Source organism: Hemicordylus capensis, chromosome 3, assembly GCF_027244095.1.
Source record: "Hemicordylus capensis ecotype Gifberg chromosome 3, rHemCap1.1.pri, whole genome shotgun sequence".
NCBI classification, from domain to species: domain Eukaryota; kingdom Metazoa; phylum Chordata; class Lepidosauria; order Squamata; family Cordylidae; genus Hemicordylus; species Hemicordylus capensis.
In genome coordinates this window covers 132,608,605-132,631,085 of record NC_069659.1, presented here as the reverse complement: position 1 = coordinate 132,631,085, position 22,481 = coordinate 132,608,605, and the positions used below count along the sequence as shown (strand labels likewise).

General features: G+C 45.1%; 1 protein-coding gene across 5 annotated transcripts in view; it reads left to right on the top strand.

Moving 5' to 3' along the window:
• Positions 1-22,481, top strand: part of REV1 (REV1 DNA directed polymerase) — a 113,055-nt gene that overhangs the window by 85,627 nt on the left and 4,947 nt on the right. For 4 of the 5 annotated variants that reach the window (XM_053306209.1, XM_053306205.1, XM_053306208.1 and 1 more), the window contains one exon: positions 18,193-18,395. In XM_053306209.1, the coding sequence (XP_053162184.1) occupies positions 18,193-18,395 (203 nt within the window). The remainder of the gene's footprint in view (positions 1-18,192; positions 18,396-22,481) is intronic. The other variant, XM_053306207.1, reaches the window with a different exon arrangement.

Here is a 22,481-nt window from a genome sequence, read left to right as displayed (position 1 = left end):
ACATTATACCACCAGATGGGCCTATACATTATACTATAGATCATAGTAGGCTTCAATGCACCTGCTCCAAAAGCTTCTAGAAGTTTATGCAACCAAATAACCTCTTGAAAAGCTTGTGCCATGAATATATACTCGGCTTCAGTTGAAGATAAATTCACAATAGACTGTTCCTTGCTGAACCATGAGATTGTTCCTTCTCAGTAGAAAAATACAGTGCCACTAGTTGACTTTCTGTCACCTCTGTCTTCTGTCCAGTTGGCATTCATGTATCCTACTAATTTGTGTTGCTGACATGCTGGTGATACTAACTGCATATCTGCTGTGCCCTTTAAGTGTAATCTTTTATGTGCAATCCAGTCCGTCCTTGTTGATGAATTCATTTTCCTACACAATATTCAAACTTCTGCTGCAATATCAGGACATAATACAGTTGTAATGAACAGCAACTTTCCAATTCACATTCTGTAGTTTTCATTGCTTTCCAGAGATTCATTGGATTCTTTCTCTTTAGGAAGCCCATTTCATTGGAGAACTCATCTCATTTGCCTCTGTTAAACCAAGACACTCATTTAAGTCTATTATCTTTTGCCTCTGTTTGAGTGTAAAACTTGCATCATCTCACCTTTTTATTTGCATCCCAAGATATTTCAGCCAAATCTTTAATTTCTACTTCTTTATTTAAATTCTTCACTATCTCATCATAATCTTTCTTATCCTGATGACAAACAATCAGATCATCTACATATATAATCATGTATGCCCATCTTCCATCTCTCTTTCTTGTGCACTGACAAGGATCAGCTTTTCTCTATCTAAATCTTCCTTTCTGAAGCAATTGACTTAATTTTCCATTCCAAGCTCTGGCTGCTTGTTTTAGTCCGTATATACTTTTCTGTAGTTTACCATTAAGTATAGTGAAAAAGGAAACTCTTGTAAACACCTATTTGCATTCTACAGCCTTTCTGTTTTCTGGTAACTTACAAGTGTCCATGTCTTATTCTTACGAAGTGAACCAATCTCTTCCTTAGCAGCCTGAATCCACTTATGTATATCTGAATCAGATATTCCTTTTATTTTATGCCAATCTATAGATTCAGGTATTTATTCCTCTTTTGCCTCAAGAGACTCTTTTATGTGGAATCCCTTTATTAATCCTATTTGTGGTTCAGTCACCCCTTCTTGATCAGATCTCTCTGCAACATTGATGATTATTTATTTAATTCGACATTGTAGTTTCTGTTCAGCTTCTTCACCTGTTGGAAAAACTGTCAAAATTAGACATTGTATTGACATTAGATTCCTGGTTCTCAAAGTAAGCAACACTGTACAACTTGATAGAGGCAGTAGCAGGGTCGAGTATTCCATAATTTTCACTGTCCGATTCATATCCCACAAAAATTCCTTCCTCACTTCTACAGTCCAGTTATCTCCTCTGCTCCTTGGAGATGTACGTGTACGCTTTACATCCAAACACTTTGATGTCCTTTAAACTGGATTTTCTTCCATTCCAGAATTCAAAATGAGTTAATCTATGGTTTTAGAAGGTAATTATTTTGTAGATAAGTTGCTGTCAATAGCTTCTCCCCAGTACTTTTTCTCCAGTCCTGCATCAAATAGCATGCTTCTGCACATTTCAAGTAAAGTGCTGTTTTTCCTCTCAGCTGTTCCATTTTGTTCTGGAGCATAGGGAATAGTTCTTGCATGCTTAATTCCCTGTTCCTTTAAATACTGCTCAGTGTCATTTCTGCAATAGTCACCGCCATTGTCAGTATGCATTGGGTTTCTTCCCAGATTTGTTAGTGACTCTGCTCTTTGAGTATCAATACTTCACTTTTGTCCTTCAGCGCGCACGTGCACACCCTCCCCCCCCCCCAAGAAAAATCATCAAAAGTCAGAAAATACAAATTTCTTCCTGGTGTTTTCACTGGGAAGGGACCACAAACATCACTATGGATTCAATCCAAGACCTAACTAGACTGAATTTGCATGTTTGAAGAGTGTGGATTTCTGATAGCATTTACTTCAATACACTCAATTCCCCCCTTTTTTCAAACTTGCATGGCCTTATTTTTCTCTCTTGCCAACTGCTCCTTTTCCAGCCTGAAAATGCTATATTTACTTTGATGACCTATCCTATGTTGCCATAATTTGCCAACTTTCTTCTACAATGAACCTCCATAAAGCTTGTCATCTTTCATCATAGAGTTGTGCGTCAAAGTCGCTTTTGCACTCTGTGTATATTCATCAAGCATACAACGGAAAGAAGATGAGTCTAGCAGCACTGCCACCTTGTTCCTTGTACAGGAATCACAGATCAGACTGGCAGAAAGGTGAAACTAGACTAGAACCATGACTTCATAAAAGTTTTTGAAGATTTATTGAACATAAGGCAGATACTTTAAGCAATCTCAGTCTGTGTTAAATCATAACTAGCTATATGTTGGATGCTTGTTCAATCAATACTACAGCTGACAATTAGCTAAAAGCATTCTTAACATTCCTGGCAGGAAGGAAGGGAAGAGAGGAAGGAACAGAGGGGTGGGGGAGGAAGGAAAGGTGCAGAGAGGAGGGAAGGCAATTCAGGCAAACTGAATCACTAGAGACTGAGGGAGGGTGGAGCAGATGGAGATGAGGAAAACTAGGTTGGCAGTTCGAGGCATGTTTACCAGATCTCAGCATAAGGACAGGTGCTTGACTGATGTTTGCAAGCATTGTTTGAAAGCATTGAGGGCAAACTTGCAGGCGGTTGGCAGATCTCGGAGAGGCAGCTGCACTCTGGAACAAAGATGGAGATGTAAGCTATGCCCCAATTCTCTCTTTGCAAAAGAGTTGTTGACAAAACTGCATCTTTGGTGGACTCCTGCTTCAGAGGGGTTGCCCAGCAGGGTCTGAGGTTGAGCCAGAATTGCCATATTGAAGCTTGCAGTCCCCCTTCTCTTATAGTCATTTGATGCTCTGATCGGGACACGGGGTTCTTTGAACCAAGGTAACATCTGGCTTGAATCTCCATACATGTCCATAGCTCAAGCCATAAACACGGATTCTCATGACAAAACAAACTATCACTCTAAAGTGAAGGCTCACAGAGTAGATGCATGGGTTTCATATGATAAACCCCTTTATTAGGAGGAAACTGTTTTCTGGTGTATTTGTGAGTTGATCCTGGGATGTAAACAGGGGGCCTAAAGAGTGCTGCATTGTTCAGATCACAGCTTTTACTGTCCTTGGGGAGTCTTCTATCCGGAGGAGGTGTGAAATACTGGGGAGGGGGTATGGGAAGGAGGAAGAGGGAAATCAGGGGAGGAATTCTAGGAGACAAGAAGTGTAAAACACTTGAGCTTCCAGCTAATTTAGAGTGTTATAAGTTTAAACTAAAGGAAACCAAACAGGCTTTGGTCTTTCATTACAAGTTATTTATAGGCATACATCAAAGGAATCCTATGGGCAGTATGCTAAGACATTAACAGGATACATTTCCTTAAGAGGAACCAGGAATAAACCAACAATTCTATCAAAGAAACCTTTTGGTGGTGATTTTCTCCGAGTTTTGCAATTCACAGAGTTCAGCACATCTTTACCCTGAATTCTCTGTTCTTGGTTGCTTGAAGGCAGGGACATCTCTATGGGATATCCTCCTCCAGGAGCTCCAAGGCAGGACAGATTTGATTGGATAAGAAAGACATGCCTACCTGAGCCCGAGGGGGATAAGCCCACCCCAGTTCTTTCTGTCCTTCAGCAGCTCCAGGCAGTTTTCTATCTCTCTCTCTAACCTTTAGCGTTTTTCCACTTTATTTCCTCCTATTTGCCTACTTTTTTCCTCCATTGCCTTTCCTTAACTCTCCTTTTCTACGAAAACAAAAAACCCCATCTTTCTTTGCCTCTCCCCCCACTTCCTCCTCCTCCGTTGCATGGAGCAGGCTTTCAAGGACAGGAGAATTATACTAGTCCCTAGGGGACCGAATCAAACAGCTTTTGGGCCCAGGCAATCACAGCCCTTCTGAGGCCCACTCCTTGCCCGGCAAGTCTCTTCAGCAGCAACAACGGCCGCCGAACAGCCGCCCACTTGTTTTTCAGCTGTTTCACCAGCAGCTAATCGGCAGCTCCTCAGCTGCCCAATCCTGCTGCGCCTGCTCCATAGACAGCACCTTCGTCCGCCGCCCGAAGTTCCTGCCGCTGCAGCATTGGCCGCTATCGAGCCTCCCTCGCCGCATGCTAGCGGGACTGCTGCGCGTCCCCACCCTCAGGCCGAGAGACGCGATCCACCGCAGCCCGCCGAAAAGCTGAGTTTCAGGCCGCAGTGGAAGACCTCCGTTTTCACCAGCAGCCTCCTGCAAACCCACCCCCAATGTCGGAGGAGATCCGGGCCATCAGCCTACAGGCCCAACGCCAGGATCAAACCAAGATGGTGGCATCATCTTCTGCCAAGAACGCAAGTACCTCCCGTGTAGGGCTTGGGGACAAGGGTCAGCTCTCTGCGGCCTCTCAGCAGCAGGTGGGATCGGGGTCTAATCCAACTCCCTCCACCTCGAGTCTGCCAAGCACTGGAACTGCTACCCACCAGAGCCCAGCCATTGCCCTCCCTAAGGTGATTCCACCCGAATGGCAGGCGTGGTTCAAAAATGCAATTGTGGACACTGTTTTACAACTTAGGCCCCCTAAAAAGCCGAAAGCAAAAGAAGCAAAGAAAAAGTCCAAACGGAGGTCCCCCAGTCCTGATTCTTCATCTAGCGCTTCTGTTAGTTCTACACCCAAAAAGGCTCCAGCTAAACTAAAACATACTGAGCCTAATGCTCCTATTGTCATTGATCAGGTTCATTCCTCTGAGGAATCCAACCATGACCGGGAACAGCCACTAGAACCCCAACCTGATCCTGATTCAGATACAGCACCTACTAAAGAGGAGGGCGAATGGTCAGAGGGGGAGGAAGGGGATCCTTCACCAGTGTCTCAGCGTTTATTCGTGGCTGAGGACTATTCCCCACTCATGAACAAGATCATTAAAACAATTTTTAAAAAACTAAACCTATGCAGGAACCTGATCTTGCTGTGAAAGGGTAATTGGTGTTTCCCAGGGCAAAAGCAAAGGATATGTTGTTACCTATGCCTGATTTATTTTCAGATGTGATCAAGGAAGAGTGGCTCCTTCCAGCGTCAAATCGCAGACCAATGGCGATAGCAAACAAGTTTTATTCCTTCCAACAAGCGGCATCAGACATGCTAAAGACCCCAAATATCGATGCTCCAATAGCTCAACTGGTGTCTGGCTCCTTGGTCCCGAAAGATGGTGAAGCCTCCCTCAATGACCTAGGAGATCGAAAGGCAGAGTTGTCTTTCAAGCGTGTCCACAATAATTCAGCCTTAGTCACACGCGCTACCTCAGTGGCATCTATGGCAGCCAGAGCATCCCTGCTTTGGGTGGATGACCTCATCAGCAACCCTCCAGCTGACCCAGTAAAGATGCGCCAGCAATTGCTAAAGATCCAGAAGGCGCAAGCCTTTATGGCCGACGCCACTTTGGATGCAGTTCGTTTTTCAGCCCAAGTCTCCGCTGCCGCAGTGGTGGGTAGACGCCACCTGTGGCTCAAAAATTGGCAAGTGGATGTCAACTCCAGGATCAACTTTACTGCTGTGCCATATGATACTTCTAAACTTTTTGGAGACTCGGCTTTAAAAGATGTGTTAATAGACTCAAAAGACAAGCAGAAGACTATGCCCTCTTCTACCATGAAGAAACCAGACAGGGCCCCTTTTTGGAGGCCCCTGCAATATCAACACTCCAACCAGCCTTTTGGGGGTTTTCATCCCTTCAGAGGCACAGGCAATAGATTCCAGAGGGGCTCCTGGAATAGACAATGCCAATCTTTCAGGGGATCCGGCTCCTTTAAGCCCACGCCACAGTCTAAGTCCAAACCACAGCAATGATGTGAGGCCTACCTGGCATGGAGGGCATTTGTCCAACTTTCTCCATGCCTGGGAGTCCCTCACCTCAGATGCCTGGGTTCTAGAGGTGATCAGACATGGCTACAGAATAGAATTTCACTCACCTCCCTCTTACAAATTCCTACCCACGCCAAGATCCCGGTCTTTCGCAAAGCACTCCCAAATGCTCCAAGATATTCAACACCTCCAGGACATCAAGGCAATAGAGCCACTGCCCACTCTAGAGGAGGGAAAAAGAGTGTATTCTATTCTGTTCACAATCCCAAAAACAGACAGCTCCCAACGATCCGTACTGGACTTGAAGCAGTTGAACAAATCAGTACGCCAGATTCACTTCCACATGGAAACCCTAAGATCAATCTCGGAGGCCCTGCACCGTCACGACCTATTAGCTTCCATCAACTTAAAAGAGGCCTACCTGCATGTGCCCATTCATCCAGACAGCAGAAAATACCTTCGGTTCAAATACGCAGGCAGGCAGGCATTTCCAATACGCGGTCCTGCCCTTCGGCCTCTCCTCTGCTCCTCGGGTTTTCACAAAGATCCTGGAACCCTTGGTGGACCACCTCCACCTCCAAGGGGTGAGGGTCTTTGCGTACTTAGACGACTTGCTTCTTCAGTCACGCTCACCTCAAGAGGCCCAAAGAGACCTCGAGTCAACTCTGTCAGCACTGGATCTTCACGGTTTCCTCATAAACCACGAAAAGTCAGCTGACTCCATCACACCAATTACATCATCTAGGAGTAACAATAGCAATAGCACTTAGCAATAGCACTTACATTTATATACCGCTTTATAGCTGGAGCTCTCTAAGCGGTTTACAATGATTTAGCATATTGCCCCCAACATTCTGGGTACTCATTTTATCGACCTAGGAAGGATGGAAGGCTGAGTCAACCTTGAGCCCCTGGTCAGGATCGAACTTGTAACCTTCTGGTTACAGGGCGGCAGTTTTACCACTGCGCCACCAGGGGCTCTTAGACACCACAAAGGCGACCTTGTCTCTTCCTCTAGACTGCTTGCTCACTCTTCAGTCAGAAATCAAACTAGTGCTATCGACCTCAACAGTCCCACTCAACACGCTGGCACGTCTGCTGGGTCTGATGGTGGCAGCGCTGGATTCCGTGCCTTGGCCGCATTTCCATCTACGCACTCTGCAGTGGCTCCTGCTCCCCTTCCAGAGGGAAATTGCCAGAAAGTCAGTACTCAAAGTGAACCTCCCAGACTCGACCCGGACTTCCCTCCACTGGTGGTTGAACTCCAACAATCTCCTACGAGGCAAACCCTTTCTGGATCCCCCCAGGTGCATTCTATATACCGATGCAAGCGACAGAGGCTGGGGGCCCCATTGCTCAAATCTGTCTACTCGGGGTCTCTGGTCACGACAAGGACAAGAGCACAGCATCAACTGGAGAGAACTTCGAGCTGTCTGGTTCTCCTAGCCTTCCAGTCCTCTCTCCATGATACACATGTGTTAGTCAAGACAGACAACACAACGACCAAAGCATACATCAACCGGGAAGGAGGAACTCAGTCACGCTCATTGCATCAAGAAGCGATGCTTCTACTGGCCTGGGCGGAGAAACATCTGGAATCCATAATAGCCCATCACGTCAAGGGAGAACTGAATATAGTGGCGGACTGGCTCAGCTGCACGGACGTCTCCTCGGGGGAGTGGAGTCTACATCCCAGGATCTTCCATCAGATCACAAGTCGCATAGGAGTCCCAGTGCTGGACCTGTTCGCAACTCCGTCCAACACGAAGCTTCCCAAATTCATGTCAAGATTCCCTTCCCCGGGCACAGCAGCAGTAGACACCATGTCAGCCCAATGGCCGGAGGGGCTTCTTTACGCCTTCCCCCGACCCCACTGCTAGCAAGAGTCCTTCGCAGGATCCGTCTTCTTCCAGCCGAGGTACTTCTCATAGCCCCCTTCTGGTCCCGGTGTCCATGGTTCCTGGAGTTGCATCACATGTCGATTGCCCCCCCCCCACATGGGAGTTACCACAACCACAGGACCTTCTCTTGCAAGGCCCACTCCACCATCCCAACCCCGCTTGGTTGCGTCTAGCCATCTGGAGACTGAGCCACGGATCCTCAGACGGCAAAGTTTTGATGGAGGAGTACTAGATACCATGTCAGCATTGCGCCGAGCATCAACAGAAAGAGTATATCAATACACCTGGAGGAAATTTCTACGTTGGCTGGCGCGTCACTCCATTCCAAGGAGGCTCCGTTCTCTTCAGCACCTTCTTCGTTTCCTTCAGGAGGGGCTGGAGAAGGGACTCAGACCAAATACCTTGAAAAGACAGGCGGCTTCACTACTTCCATTGTTCTCCGACGGCACATCCCAGTCATCTCAAGCACATTCTCATCTCCACCGGTTCCTGAGGGGTGCATCTCTACTATCACCGCCAACAGTCCACCGATTACCCACCTGGGACCTACATATTGTCCTTCGTGCCCTACAATCACAGCCCTTCGAACCTTTACGATCCATCCCCATCCGATTTTTGTCATTTAAGTTAGCCTTCCTCGTTGCAATTACATCTGCTTGGAGGATTTCCGAACTCCGAGCCCTGTCAGTAAACAAATCATTCTGCACTTTTCTAGATGATGCTGTACACCTGGTCCCAGACCTGTTCATGCGCCCCAAAGTCTTGTCCACTTTCCACCTGTCGCAGGATGTGTTCTTACCGTCTTTTTGCCCCAAGCTGTCCCACCCTATAGAAAAGAGGTGACACAAGTTGGATGTGCGACGCTGTTTGAAAGTCTACATAAAACGTTCAGCCTCATTCAGGACCTCAGAGAGTATGTTTGTGTCGTTCAATCCACAGTCCATGGGTTCAGCGGTATCATCTGCTACCATAGCAAGGTGGATCAAGGCATGCATCGCTATGGCTTATGAAGCCCAATGCCTCAGACCTCCTGCCTCCATTCTGGCTCACTCGACTAAGGCAGCAGCAACTTCAGCGGAGTTCTCCACAAACGCCTCAGTTGACGAGATATTCAGAGCAGCCACAAGGGCGTTGTCCTCTACTTTCACAAAGCACTACAAAATCGACGAGTACGCCTCTGCCAGAGCTGCCTTTTGGAAGGCGGGTTCTGCAGCAGGTTCTTCCTCAACAGTAGGTCAGACCGCTCCCACCCGTATTGGTCAGCTGTGGTATGTCCCATAGAGATGTCCATGCCTTCAAGCAACCGAGAAAGGAGCATTGGTTTCACTTACTGTGAAGGCTTCTTCTGGTTGCTGAAGCCAGGGACATCTCAGCCCACCCAGCTGCAGCAGTCTGACCTACTCTCGACAAGACTCCTGGCTCTGCGGCCCTACATAGATTAGGCCACTGTTATTTCCTCTCTCTTTTTGTCCGCAGTTCCTTGTTTATTGTTTACAGTCTTATTTATCTGTATACAGTGCACGTCTGCCTTTACCTTCTGAGTCCAAAAGAACTGGGGCAGGGTTATCCCCCTCGGGCTCAAGCAGGCGTGTCTTTCTTATCCAATCAAATCTGACCTGCCTTGGAATTCCTGGAGGAAGATAACCCATAGAGATGTCCCTGGCTTCAGCAACCAGAAGAAGCCTTCATGGTAAGTGAAACCAATACTTCTACTGGGTGAGCTGAAATGGCTGCTATAGATGCAGGCCTATTTTCTAGCTTGGCCCATACTGGTCCTGACCCACAGGACAGGCTACCGTGCATAACTATAAGTAAATAATTCTCCTTCTTTAAGCACAAAACAATGATTTATTCTAAAACATAATTCTGCAGCCTCTCTTTCTATCTGTTTTCCCACTCAGAATACTATTCTGCAAACATGGCATATGGAATGCTTACTTCATTTATTTTACCTGCTCCAACATTACATTTTAGAACTGCCTCTTTTCCTTCTGCAGAAATTGACTGACACTGCCAAGAATATCTCAACTTTATAGTTCATAACAGTGTCTGAAAACTCCTGTAGATGGTTAAAGAAATGTGCAAGTACTCCACTGTTACAAATATCTTTTTACTCTGGTTTGTATTCTGCAAATAATTTTTCTTGCAATACACACACCTTTCACAACTTCCCCCGCTTTACTTTCATTTTTATATCCAGAAATCTGTTTAAAAATCTGCCTTTCTGAGATTTGGCCTTATCTATCTTCTTCTCTTGAAGATTGTTTTTCTGATCTCTGTCAGAAAAAGAGGACATGTACTCTTTATATGTGAAGTACGTCTGCACACAAAACATGTGCAAGAGCTAGTCTTGTGGTAGCAAGCATGAATTGTGCCCTTTGCTAAGCAGAGGTTTGCATTTAAATGGGGGACTACATGTATAAGCACTGTAAGCTATCCCCCTTAGGGGATGGGGCCTCTCTGGGAAGAGCACCTGCATGCTTGCATGAAGAAGATTCTAGGTTCCCTCCCTGGCATCTCCAAAATAGGGCTGAGAGACACTCTTGCCTGCAACCTTGGAAAAGCTGCTGCCAGTCTGTGTAGACAATACTGAGCTAGATGGACCAAGGGTCTGACTTGGTAGAAGGCAGCTTCCTATGTTCCTATTGCCTGCCATTAATAAGTTTATGAGCATAATTTTGGACTGTTTCTTCCCTGTTCTCTCTGATCAAACTCCAACAAACATTCATGTACAGAACTTAGTCACATTCTCTTTTATTTGCAGGAAGTTAATAATACTTTTGTAATGCTTAGGCAAAATATTTAGCAAGAGCTCAGTTTTGTCTGGTTCAGATAATCTTATCTCTTGCTCTTCTAATTCTTTCAAAACTCCAAAAAAGAGCCTAAGTGCTCCTTTAAATCTTTTAGTTGCAGAACATTAGCATGATAGAGACTTGACTGGTCATAGTTTTCTGTTGAAAAACCTCCTTCAATCTCTCCCACACTTACCTTGTGGGTTTCTTATCTTCCATATGATATATCAAGATCTGGATAGTGATGCCTCGACAGGCATAAAAAATGGGTTCTGCGCCCACACAGGACAACTTCGGGTAGTATTGATTAGCTCCTCGCGACGCCTTTTAACTGCCACAGCACGAGCCGTGCAGTACCTATACTGGCAGTTAGGCATCTGTTGCTCAGTTTCTTTCTGACCCTCTATGCGTTAGGACCTTGGAAACTTTGTTGCTCCTCGGAAGATATTTGTTGTTAGACTCAGTGTATCGACTTTAGGACAATTCAGCCGCTCTTTAGTAAATCACATGAACAGACTTAGCTTACTTTAAAGGATATATTTACTCACGAACTGCATGGAACGGATTTAGTTTACTCAAGGGGATACCTTCACTCACGGAACAGCAAGGGACGAGCGGGAAACTCAATCGTTGTGGCTCTGCCCCATTTGGATTTATTCAGCTCTGTCCCTTACTAAACCTAATAAATTGGTAACGGCAGTCCCTAACAGCCACTGACGCCTTTACTCATGAGTGCACCTCTGAGAGAAAAAACCACCTTTAAATGGTGTGTCCGCTGCAGAGCAAAGCTTCCGTCAACTGACGGCCATCAGCTTTGTCTCCCCTGCCTGGGGGAAGAGCACTCCACGACTGCTTGCCCTATATGTAAAACATTTTCAAAACAGACCCTGAAGAACAGGGCGGCACGACTGAAAGTCTCTTTAATGGAGGACGCACTTTGCCCGACTACCTCCTCCTCCTTGCCGAGGGCTGCTCTTACGCAGTCTAAACCCTCGGACATGGCTAATGTTACGGGGACCTCCCTGAAATCAACTATGCCAGGCTTATTCAAAGAGCCCTCGGCACCGAAGGATAGAAGCCCGAAGCGCCCTTGCTCTTTGCCACCAGCAAATGTGGTAAAGAAGAAGCATAAGGCAGCTCCGACTTCACGGCACATCACCCCATCACCATCGGGGCTCCAGAATGAGCCGCGGAGGGGCAGAGCAAAGTCTTTATCTCCTGCCCCGATTCTTCGTCAGTCACCTGTAACCCCGACCTCGATACCGGCGGAAAAGAATCCAACTCGACATCGGGTGGATACCGGCAAGGCTAAAAGCAAGAGCTCCACGAGATCAAAAGAGAAAAGCGCTCCTTCGACGTCGATAGCCTTTCTGGATAGGGAAACCTCCCAGATGTCGGCAGCAGCCGCTTCTGCATCAGGAATTGCTACAAGCCACACTGCAGAATCATCCCCTATAGATCGGGACACTATGATTCCTACACAGGCTGAGCTGGACTCTCTGGATAGTGGAATGCAGATTGAGATTGCACCAGCAGAGGGGGAAATGGATATTGACCCTGACCTCCTGCAGCTCCTTCAGTCTGATAATACATCTCCTTCGACCTCTACTTTCCAGGGATTTATATCCCAGGAACTTGATGTTGATGATGACATGGAAAGTCTTCCTCCTCCCAGGACACCTTCAGTCACTCCATCGAAGAGGACACCGATAGGTTTATGCCCGTTGGGAGGATGGGGAGATACTTGTATTACATTATCTCCTGCAGAGTTTACTATGTATAAGGAGTGGCAGTCTGAAAGGTTAAAGAGACCCTTACTCTCGGAGCGCTCTTTGGCAGTCACGACTCAGACCACTCCAGGCGTTTTGCCTTGCGCTTCGATTTCTATTCAGACTCACACTCCTTTGGAGGGCGTACCCAGGGGCATTAGCGCTGCGGTTCAGACTTTGGAGCCACGTGTGATCAGGCCAACTGTACATGATTCGGCAGTGCAAGCTGCCATCCCTCTATCCTGCCCTATCAGGTCAGTGTCAATTCAGACCTCATTACCTCCGCTATCTATGCCAGCCACTTTAATGCAGCATGCTAGTCATAGGAGACCCTTGCCTGAAGAGACTGTCTTACCTGATGATGTGCCATCCTCCTCTGATGGAGAGGAGTACCCTTCAGATTCCACAGATGATGACCCAAAGGATGATTCAGACGACACAAAGGACGATACTGATGATAGGCTTCCAAAGGATCCCAGTCCAGATGTCGTGCCTCGTCCAACAGATTCACCTATGGAGGAAATGAGATCTTATAATCAGCAGGTTGCTGAAATGGCTGAGGTATTGATCTCTTACAGAAAACAACAGATGTGGATGACCCTGTTTACAATTTTTTGAAAAAATCTTCTGGCTCGCAGCCGGTTTTCCTGCCTATGCTCCCAGTGATCACCAAGGTGGCAAAGTCGGCGTGGGAAGTCTTACAGACTTCAACAACTACCTCCAAATGTCTGGAGTCTCTATACAGAATAAGGGAGCAGGACAATGAATATCTGCTAACTCATCCAGTTCCTAATTCACTGGTGATCAATTGCGCCTCTTCAGGAAAATCAGGAAGGAGGCATACTACACCAGCAGACAAGGAAGGCAGGAAGCTAGATGTGCTTGCTAGGAAGGCTTATTCTATGGCTTGCCTGTCTGTTAAGATCTCGAATTACATAGCTTGTCTTGCAAAGTATACCTACTCTTTATGGGAAGGTCTCCATGCGCAGAGATCCTCTTTGACGTCAGAGTTTCATAAGTGTTTTGAACACGTTTTTGTAAAGACCACGACGGCTACACAACAGCAATTGGCAAATGCCAAGCACTTGGCAGAGTCGGAATTGCGCACTCTGACAACTGCTGTGATGTTGCGACGGCATGCATGGCTCCGCTCGACCACTTTGATGCAGGATATGCGTGACCGCATTGAGTCATTACCATTTGATGGGAAAGGCCTGTTTGCAGAACAAACGGATGATACTTTGGAACATTTGAAGAAGTCTAAGTATACAGCGAAGATGTTCGCAGCACAGCGTTTTATGAATAATAAATTTCAGCCATATCAGCGAAAACAAAGCTCCTACAGGAGGTATGAGTGCAAGGAGTATAAGAAATCCTATAATCGATACAATCACAGAAATTATACACAAAAGAATAAGTCAGAACAGCAGAGCCGCAATAAAGCTGCTCAACAACCAAAACAACATCTTTGATTGTTCACAGAGCCCACAATTGCCGGAATTTCAACTATCGGAACCACTAAGCTTACCCTACAGAACCACAAGGACCAACATCACCTTGTTGCAAACCAGATGCACCATCAAACTGGCAAGCCATGCCCAAGCATGGCAACATATAACATCAGACCAATGGGTCTTGCGTATAATCAGGACTGGTTATGCTATCAAGTTCAAGACTCTTCCTCAGTTCAATGGGATACAGTACACCCCAAAGACAGAGACGCTGGAGGAAGACGTCAAGGTTCTGCTGGACAAGGAAGCAATTTCTCCGGTACCGTGGGCTCATGCTCTAACAGGCTTTTATTCGAAGTATTTCCAAATACCCAAGAAGGATGGAGGCATTCGTCCGAACATGGATCTCAGGTGGCTGAACCTATTTATCGATGTGAAGAAATTCAGGATGATAACGTTGCAGCAAATCCTGCCTCTTCTTCACCAGGAGCAATGGATTGCGACGTTGGATTTGAAGGATGCTTACTTCCACGTCGGCATTCAGGAGTCCCACAGGAAATATCTACGTTTCACGCTGGGCAGTCAGATATTTCAATACAATGTCCTGCCCTTTGGCCTGGTGACGGCTCCATGGGTGTTTACGAAATGTATGGCTGTCATCGTAGCCTACCTGCGGACGCAGGGAGTCTCAATATTTCTGTTTTTAGATGACTGGCTTCTTACTGGACAGACCAAAGATCTATTGGACAGACAGATTCAAACAGTGACTACTCTGCTGCACAATCTGGGCATTCGAATAAACGGGAAAGTCCCACCTTACTCCTGCAAGACGCCTGACATATATAGGAGCGGAGCTGGACATGGACTGCCAGAGGGCGTTCCTTCCACGAGACAGATACCAGCGAATAAAAAATATGGTTTTACTCTTTCATGCCGCTCCGACACAACAGGCCAGATCGGTCCAGGTTCTAATGGGGCTGATGGCCTCTTGCACCACTACTGTTCGCTACGCGAAGCTTCGCATGAGGAAGCTGCAGTTGTGGTACCTGGATGTTTTTCGACCCAATGTGGACCCCCAGAGCATGCCCCTTCTAATCCTGAGCGGAATCCTGGACTCTTTGCTGTGGTGGACGAAGGATGCGAACATGCAGGGTGGGGTGCCGTTTCAGGCCCCGGTACCCTCTTGCACGTTGACCACAGATGCATCCATGCTCGGATGGGGGGCTCATTTGGGAGTCTACAGGGTGCAAGGCCAGTGGACTCAGTGGGAAAAGCGCCATCACATCAATTTCCTAGAACTTCTGGCTGCCTTCCGGGCACTACAAGCTCTCCAAGACATCATTCAGGAGGAAGTATTGCAACTCCAGATGGACAATACTACCACAGTCGCCTACGTGAACAACCAAGGAGGGACAGTGTCGAGAGCGTTATGTCATCTGGGGCTCCAGATGTGGAACTGGTGTATTGCGAGGCGCATACACCTAGTAGTGATACACATAAAGGGTCAGGACAATGTCCTGGCAGATGCTCTAAGCAGATCTCCTGTCCTTCAGCAACACGAATGGGAGCTCAACCCCCACTTCCTGGACGAGATATTTCTCGCCTGGGGCACCCCGACAGTCGACCTGTTTGCAACAGCAGGGAACAAGAAATGCAGCCAATACTGCTCAAGGATGGGAGAGGGCCACCTATCCAAGGGAAATGCCTTCCAGTACCGGTGGACACGAAGTATGTTTTATTTGTACCCTCCATATCCCCTGCTGAACAGAGTTGTTGCAAAGCTACTACAGGACAACACCAGGGCGATTGTGATTGCTCCTTGGTGGCCCAGACAAACGTGGTTCCCACAACTTCTACGGCTGTCGAACCATACGTACAGGAGGTTGCCCTGTCAGAAGGACCAGATTTCGCAGCAGGGGGGACAAATACTCCATCCCAACCTGGCTATTCTCAATCTGACAGCATGGAAAGTGGGTTACTAAAGAGACTATTGCGAAACACCAGGAGAAAGTCAACTAGGAGAAATTATCTCTCCAAGTGGAGAAGATTCTCATTATATGCCAGTGATCATCACTTCCAACCGAAGGAGGCCACTGTGAGGGAAGTTTTACTATACCTGACCTCCTTAAAATCCAGTGGGTTGGCCAATGCGTACATAAGAGTACATTTGGCGGCCATCTCCGCTCGACATGGAGGTTGGGAACATAAGACCGTGTTCACTCATCCTAAATGCAAGGACTTTTTGAGGGGGGTGAATAATCTATATCCCCCCCCCACAAAAACCGTCTACTAAGTGGAGCCTCTCCCTGGTTCTCTCGACTTTAATAGGGGACCCTTTTGAGCCAATGGCCACCACATCTTTAAAACTGGTGACATTAAAGGCTTTGTTCTTGGTGGCTATCACGTCGGCAAGATGCATGAGCGAGTTGCGGGCCCTTCAGATGGATGAGCCTTATACTCAGTTCTTTCCTGACAGAGTGGTTATGCGTTTGGACCCTGGGGTCCGTCCGAAGATATTTACAGATTTTCATCTGAATGCAGACATTGTCTTACCTACCTTTTTCAGCAATCCGTCCACTCCGCTGGAGGCTTCTTTACACAAGCTGGACGTACACAGGGCCATCCTTTTCTACCTGCAAAGAACGAAAGAGATAAGAAAGACTAGCTCTCTTTTCATTGCCTTAAATGGGAAGAACAGGGGCCTTCATCCATCCCGCCAAAAGCTGTCTTTTTGGCTAGTGGAACTTATTAGGATGGCCTATGATGTTCAGGGAGTCACCCCGCCATCCTCTATTAGAGCCCATTCTACAAGGGCTCATGCTGCCTCCGCGGCTAACCTTTCGGGGAGAAAGTTCAAGGATATATGTATGGCGGCTACCTGGGCCTCGGATAAAACCTTTGTGAGACATTATGCACTAGACCTTCGCTCTGTAGAGGCAGCGCAGTTTAGCAGGGCCGTTCGAAGGAGGGTGCTCCAATAGCATGCAATGTCCTCCTCCATTTGGGAAGCTCGTGATTCACCCATTTTTTATGCCGGTCGAAGCATCACTGTCCAGATAAACATGTTGCTTACTTGTAACAGGTGATCTGGTAGTGATGCCTCGGCATTCATAAAACCCTCCCAGCTGGCCCCACTACAGAGTGCAAGCAATTGGAGCATTACATTCCAACAGAGAAAAAGCAACTAGGAAGCTAAAGTTGCGTGGACGTTATAGACTGTCAAACAGTCATTCAGAAACTGAGCAACAGACGCCTAACTGCCAGTATAGGTACTGCATGGCTCGTGCTGTGGCAGTTAAAAAGGCGTCGCGAGGAGCTAATCAATGCTACCTGAAGTTGTCCTGCGCAGGCGCAGAACCCATTTTTTATGAATGTCGAGGCATCACTACCAGATCACCTGTTACAGGTAAGCAACCTGTTTTTATCACATACAGTTAAGGATATATGCCCATCCCATGGCGGCTGCTCTCTTCCACTCTCTAATGGTCTCTGTTCTTCCTGTACAAAAAGTCCAAAACTATTTAGCCACATCTTTACTTTAAATGACCAACTTCTATAGTTTGTATCACTCAGCATTTCTACAGCCGGATGCATCTTTGTAGACACAAAGGTAGCCATTTCTTGTTCATAAACTTCTTGTTGCCTATTTTATTATTTCCAGCACTCTCTTCCCATAACCCCATGTAACAGAGTGTAACAGAGCGGGAATTAAGGCTTGTTTACTGGACATAGTTACTAAGGTTTATTACTTAACTATTACCAAATTATAAAAAGTCCTACTCTGAAAGAGCATCCTAACAGAAAAAATAATGGTCTCAAGCGTCCAGTAAGAAATACAAACTGACCAATCGGTCTACAGAACTGATGATTGACACGAATATTCTAAACTCTACCCCAAGCCTATACACAGATATGCATGCAATACATCAGTGGCAAGAATAAAAACAATGTATATATACACACTATCCCAACAGAGTACTCCAGCAGGTTCTCCCTCTTCAGTAGATCAAGGCGTCTCTACCCAGGTTTCTTGGACTGTGGCATGTCCTACATGAGATGTCCTCATCCAGCAGCAGAGGAACAAGCATTGATTACTTACTGTGAAGGCTGCTTCTTGTTCTTCAGTATGGTTCTGTCTCTTGGACTTGGCCATCCAGAACTGGGTGGGGTTCTCAGGCTGTAGCTAATTTGCATAGTCCTGGCTCTGGAGCATGTGGGAAGGATGAGATGTCCTCTGATCCAGCTGCAAGAAGCCTTCACAGTAGTAACCAATACTCTTTTTTCAAAGCTTAAAGTATTTTGGAATAATTAAACTGCTGTTATGTCTTTTTTGCACTGTTAGTTTTTGTGTCTGCTGTGGATCTTGAAATATCTTCCACTTCAAAATCATGTACAGTGCAACCAGCTCTCGATCATCCTCTGACATCTAACGTCAATCATGTTTCCAGCAAATCTGAACCTGCAGTCAATTTGAATGGTTTGCATACACCTAGAAGTATAAAATCAAGACTTAATTTAAGTATTGAGGTTCCATCACCTTCCCAGGTAAGATGTTCTTTTCTAGGAGGAAAAATGCAAAGAGAGGTCTGAGCTTCTCTCTCTCTCTCCCTCTCCCCCACTCTCTTTTTTTAAAAATACAAGTTAATTATCTTGTGGTAGCTGTGGGTTTGTTTGTTTATTTATCTCACATATTTATACCCTACCCAAAACTCACGTCTCTGAGTGGCTCATAATAAAATACAGATTACAACAATTTGAAATTTAAAACAATCTTAAAAACTATCAAAACAGTATCGAATTGAAAGCCTGGGTGGACAAATGTGTCTTGACAGACTTGTCAGATAGTCCTGTCTCTGGAGTTAATGGGTTGGAGTTAATGGAAAGGTTTATGGGCAGGATTCAGATGAAGTTAGGTGTTACTAACTTCCATTGAAATGAATAGGACTTATCTCAGTCATGACTACTTCTCCCTACCCTGGTACTTTACTTTCCCTGAGCCTTTGAGATTGCTCAAGCGATCAAAGCAAATTAATGTTTTACTATTTATAATCAGTAGTATTTGGAATGGTGAGCTTCAGCTAGAGAGTGAAGAATATTTTCTTTAGGAGAAATTCAGTGGCTGAGTCTTATACAATTCTGGTGTAACAGGAAAATCTTCTCTAAACATGGATTGGGCAGTTTTTGTTATCTCCATGGTTTGGCTCATTTGCTTTAGCAATCTGGTTTATTTTAACATATTGTTCCTTGAAGCGTGAACTCAAACTGATTGCTCTTGTCAGAAATCCTGCCCTAGCACAAAGAGTTGGTCTATAGTTTTTTTAAATTTCATTCCAGCCCTGTAAACTAGTGAATTTCAAAACACTTGTGGTTTCCAGCAAGGAGAACATGTTTTTTTCTACATGTCCTTTTTGTGCAAAGTGAGTGAATGAAACTAGGACAAATATATTGGAAAAGGGGAAAATGCTGTATAAGGTTAAATGTATTTTCCTTTGAATTTTACGTTAATTTAAACAGAATGAGAATACTCAAAATAAAGCTAACTCAACTATGTTAATGTTGTTACTTCTCAACAATCTTCAGGGTCAAAAGAGCTGCTTTGGCTTGTGCAAGGGACACCGGCTAGCTTGGTGGAATTTCTGACTTTTCTTTGAACTGCTATGTCAAAACTCTCTGTTTCAAAAGCAGTTTGCCATATAGAATGGGGGCTGCTGTTTTGATCAGAATAAGAGCCTTTTGGGCTCATGGTACTAATTTCACATACTAATTTCCTTGGATCCTGATCAGTGCTTTTTAATTAAAATTACTTTGTAGTGATACATGAGCATTAATGTTTGGGAATAAATTATTTACAATTCAGTAACTAATGTCACATTTTAAATATTTATGCAAAGATTAAAATTCCATAGTGTTGTGTATATATCCTCACATAGCCCTGTTATTTCCAAATCTTGATGCTTAGAGAGTCTTCAAAAAGAACCTTACAATTCAGACTACTGTCAGGCATGATTATTTAACATGTAATGCTCATTTATATAGTCCTCCTTTTTGCAGCCAAAATAAGCCTTGCTTGGTTGTGGAAATGTCCAGTTCCTCTAGATAATCCCACAAAGTTGGGAAAATCTCCTTAATTTGACCACTACAGAGAAGTCTATGTGGTGTATTACTCAGACAGAAGTGTTTTTCTTCTGCAATTTTGTAATATGATGATAGAAGAAACGAACCAAGAATATGAACTGACATGCTAACAGAGCCTCAGTGCTCTCTGATGGGGCTGCAGCAAAGCCAGAAGGGAGCCCTGACACTTTTCAAACCTGGTGGCTGTGCAGGCAGGCAGTGCTACCACATGTATCCCCATTCATGACAATAGGAATAAAGCCTCAAGGCTGCTTTCCAACTTCTCTGCATTATGACTCTGTTAAGCTGCACATCATGTCAGCCATGGATTTTTAAACACTAATGTAGAGATTAGATTCTGTAGAGTGCTTGATTCTGTTAATGTGCCAAACTGAAAATTTTATGTCTCCCCACTTGGTTTTTTGAGTATAAGTTGATTAATTTGCTTTTTTTCTTTTCACTTATATGGAAAACTATATTGTAAAATAAAGAAAATATTAAGCTCACAGAAAAGAAATGAATGCATTGCCCCCTTTCCTGCTGTTACTGCCCTGTATCCTGCCTCTGAACCTGGAGATAGTCCGTAGCCACTGATAGACGTATTCTCCATGAATTTGTCTACGCCTGTTTTAAAGCCACCCAAGCTGGTGGCCATCACAACATCCTGTGGCAGAGAGTTTAATTACGTGCTGTGTGAAAAAGTACTTCCTTTTGTCAGTAGTCCTAAATTTCCTTGCCATCAGTTTAATGGAATAAGCCCTACTTCTAGCACTGTGAGAGAGGGAGAACAATATTTCTCTCTCCATACCATGCATAATTTTATAAGACCTCTATCATGTCCCCCTTTAGTCACCTTATTTCCAGGTGGGTAGGTGGTTTGCAGATGTGAACAGCTTTCTACCACACAGAATCACTTTTCAGCCACACTTACGAGACAGCCTCAGCACTTTAAGCTGGCCCCAAGTCTTGTTATTTCAGCACAACAGTGCTTAGGATCTTGCATACCTACAACTGTAGAAACACACAGGATGGAAAAGCACCATGCCAACAAATAGGACGGAAGGAAACAGGAATGGTGCAGTAGTGGTTTATCAAAGAGTAGATGCCAATGTGTTTCGAGCAGAACTCTTCTTCAGGGGACTACAACATACAAAATATACCAATGAAGATAAGAAGAAATAGTTCTAAAAGGGACTATTTGAAACTACATACAATTTTTTAAAAATAAATAAAAGCAAGCCATTATTATAACCTTATAAAAAAGGAAATAAGATAAACCTCAAGTACAAAGACAAGAAAGGTTATAATATATAACCTCTCACAAAGACTAGCATTAGACTAGCAAGATCCTCATTAAGGATATTGATCTTATAGTGTTAATTTAATTCTGTTAGTATAGTTACACCAGTTTCTGTATGGTCAGCATGGTATTGTTGGTGTATTTACATGGATTTTCCATGGACAGTCCATTCTGTCTTAGTAATAAGTTGGTTGGTATTTTGCACACCTGAATTAAACCTGCACACACACACATACACAGGAAAAGAACTGTACAAGCCACAAGTAAGGCACGAACCAGCTACAAAAGGCTGCTTCTGTGGAAAGTAAATACATTCTGAAATCACCAGGGCAGCTCTGCCTGCCTGATTATTTAAAAAATGAATACTATTTTTTTTTAAGTTTATTTAACATATTTTTATACTGCCCAAAACTCACCTCTCTGGGCAGTTTACAACAAGATAAAGACATTAAAACATTAGTTAAAAACAAAAACAAGAAATTTAAAACACAACAATTTAAAATTTTAAAACAATATTCTAAAAAACATTAAAACAATACCAGCCTGGGTGAACAGAAGTGTCTTTAAAGACTTTTTAGAAGTTGTCAGAGATGGGGAGGCTCTTATTTCACTAGGGAGCGTATTCCAAAGCCTCAAGGCAGCGATGGAGAAGGCCCATCCCTGAGTAGCCACCAGACGAGCCAGTGGCAAATGCAGACAGACCTCTCCTGAAGATCTTAATGGGCAGTGGGGTTCATGACGAAGAAGACGTTCTCTTTAAATACCCAGGGCCCAAGCTGTTTAGGGCTTTATAGGTTATGACCAACACCTTGTATTTTGCCTAGAAACATATCGGCAGCCAGTGTAACTCCTTCAATATGGGAGTAATATGGTCTCTCCAAGATGACCCAGAGACCAGCCTGGCTGCCACATTCTGGACCAACTATAGTTTCTGGACTACGTACAAGGGCAGCCCCATATAGAGCGCATTGCAGTAATCCAGTCTGGAGGTTACCAGCAGATGTACCACTGTTTTGAGGTCGTCTAGCTCAAGAAACTGACGCAGCTGGTGTATCAGCCGAAGCTGATAGAAGGCACTTCTGGCCACTGCCTCAACCTGGGACACCAGGGAGAGACTTGGATCCAGAAGCACCCCTAGACTGCGTACCTGTTCCTTCTGGGGAAGTGTGACCCCATCCAGAACAGGCAGATCAAAATCGTCTAGTAATTAGTAACTA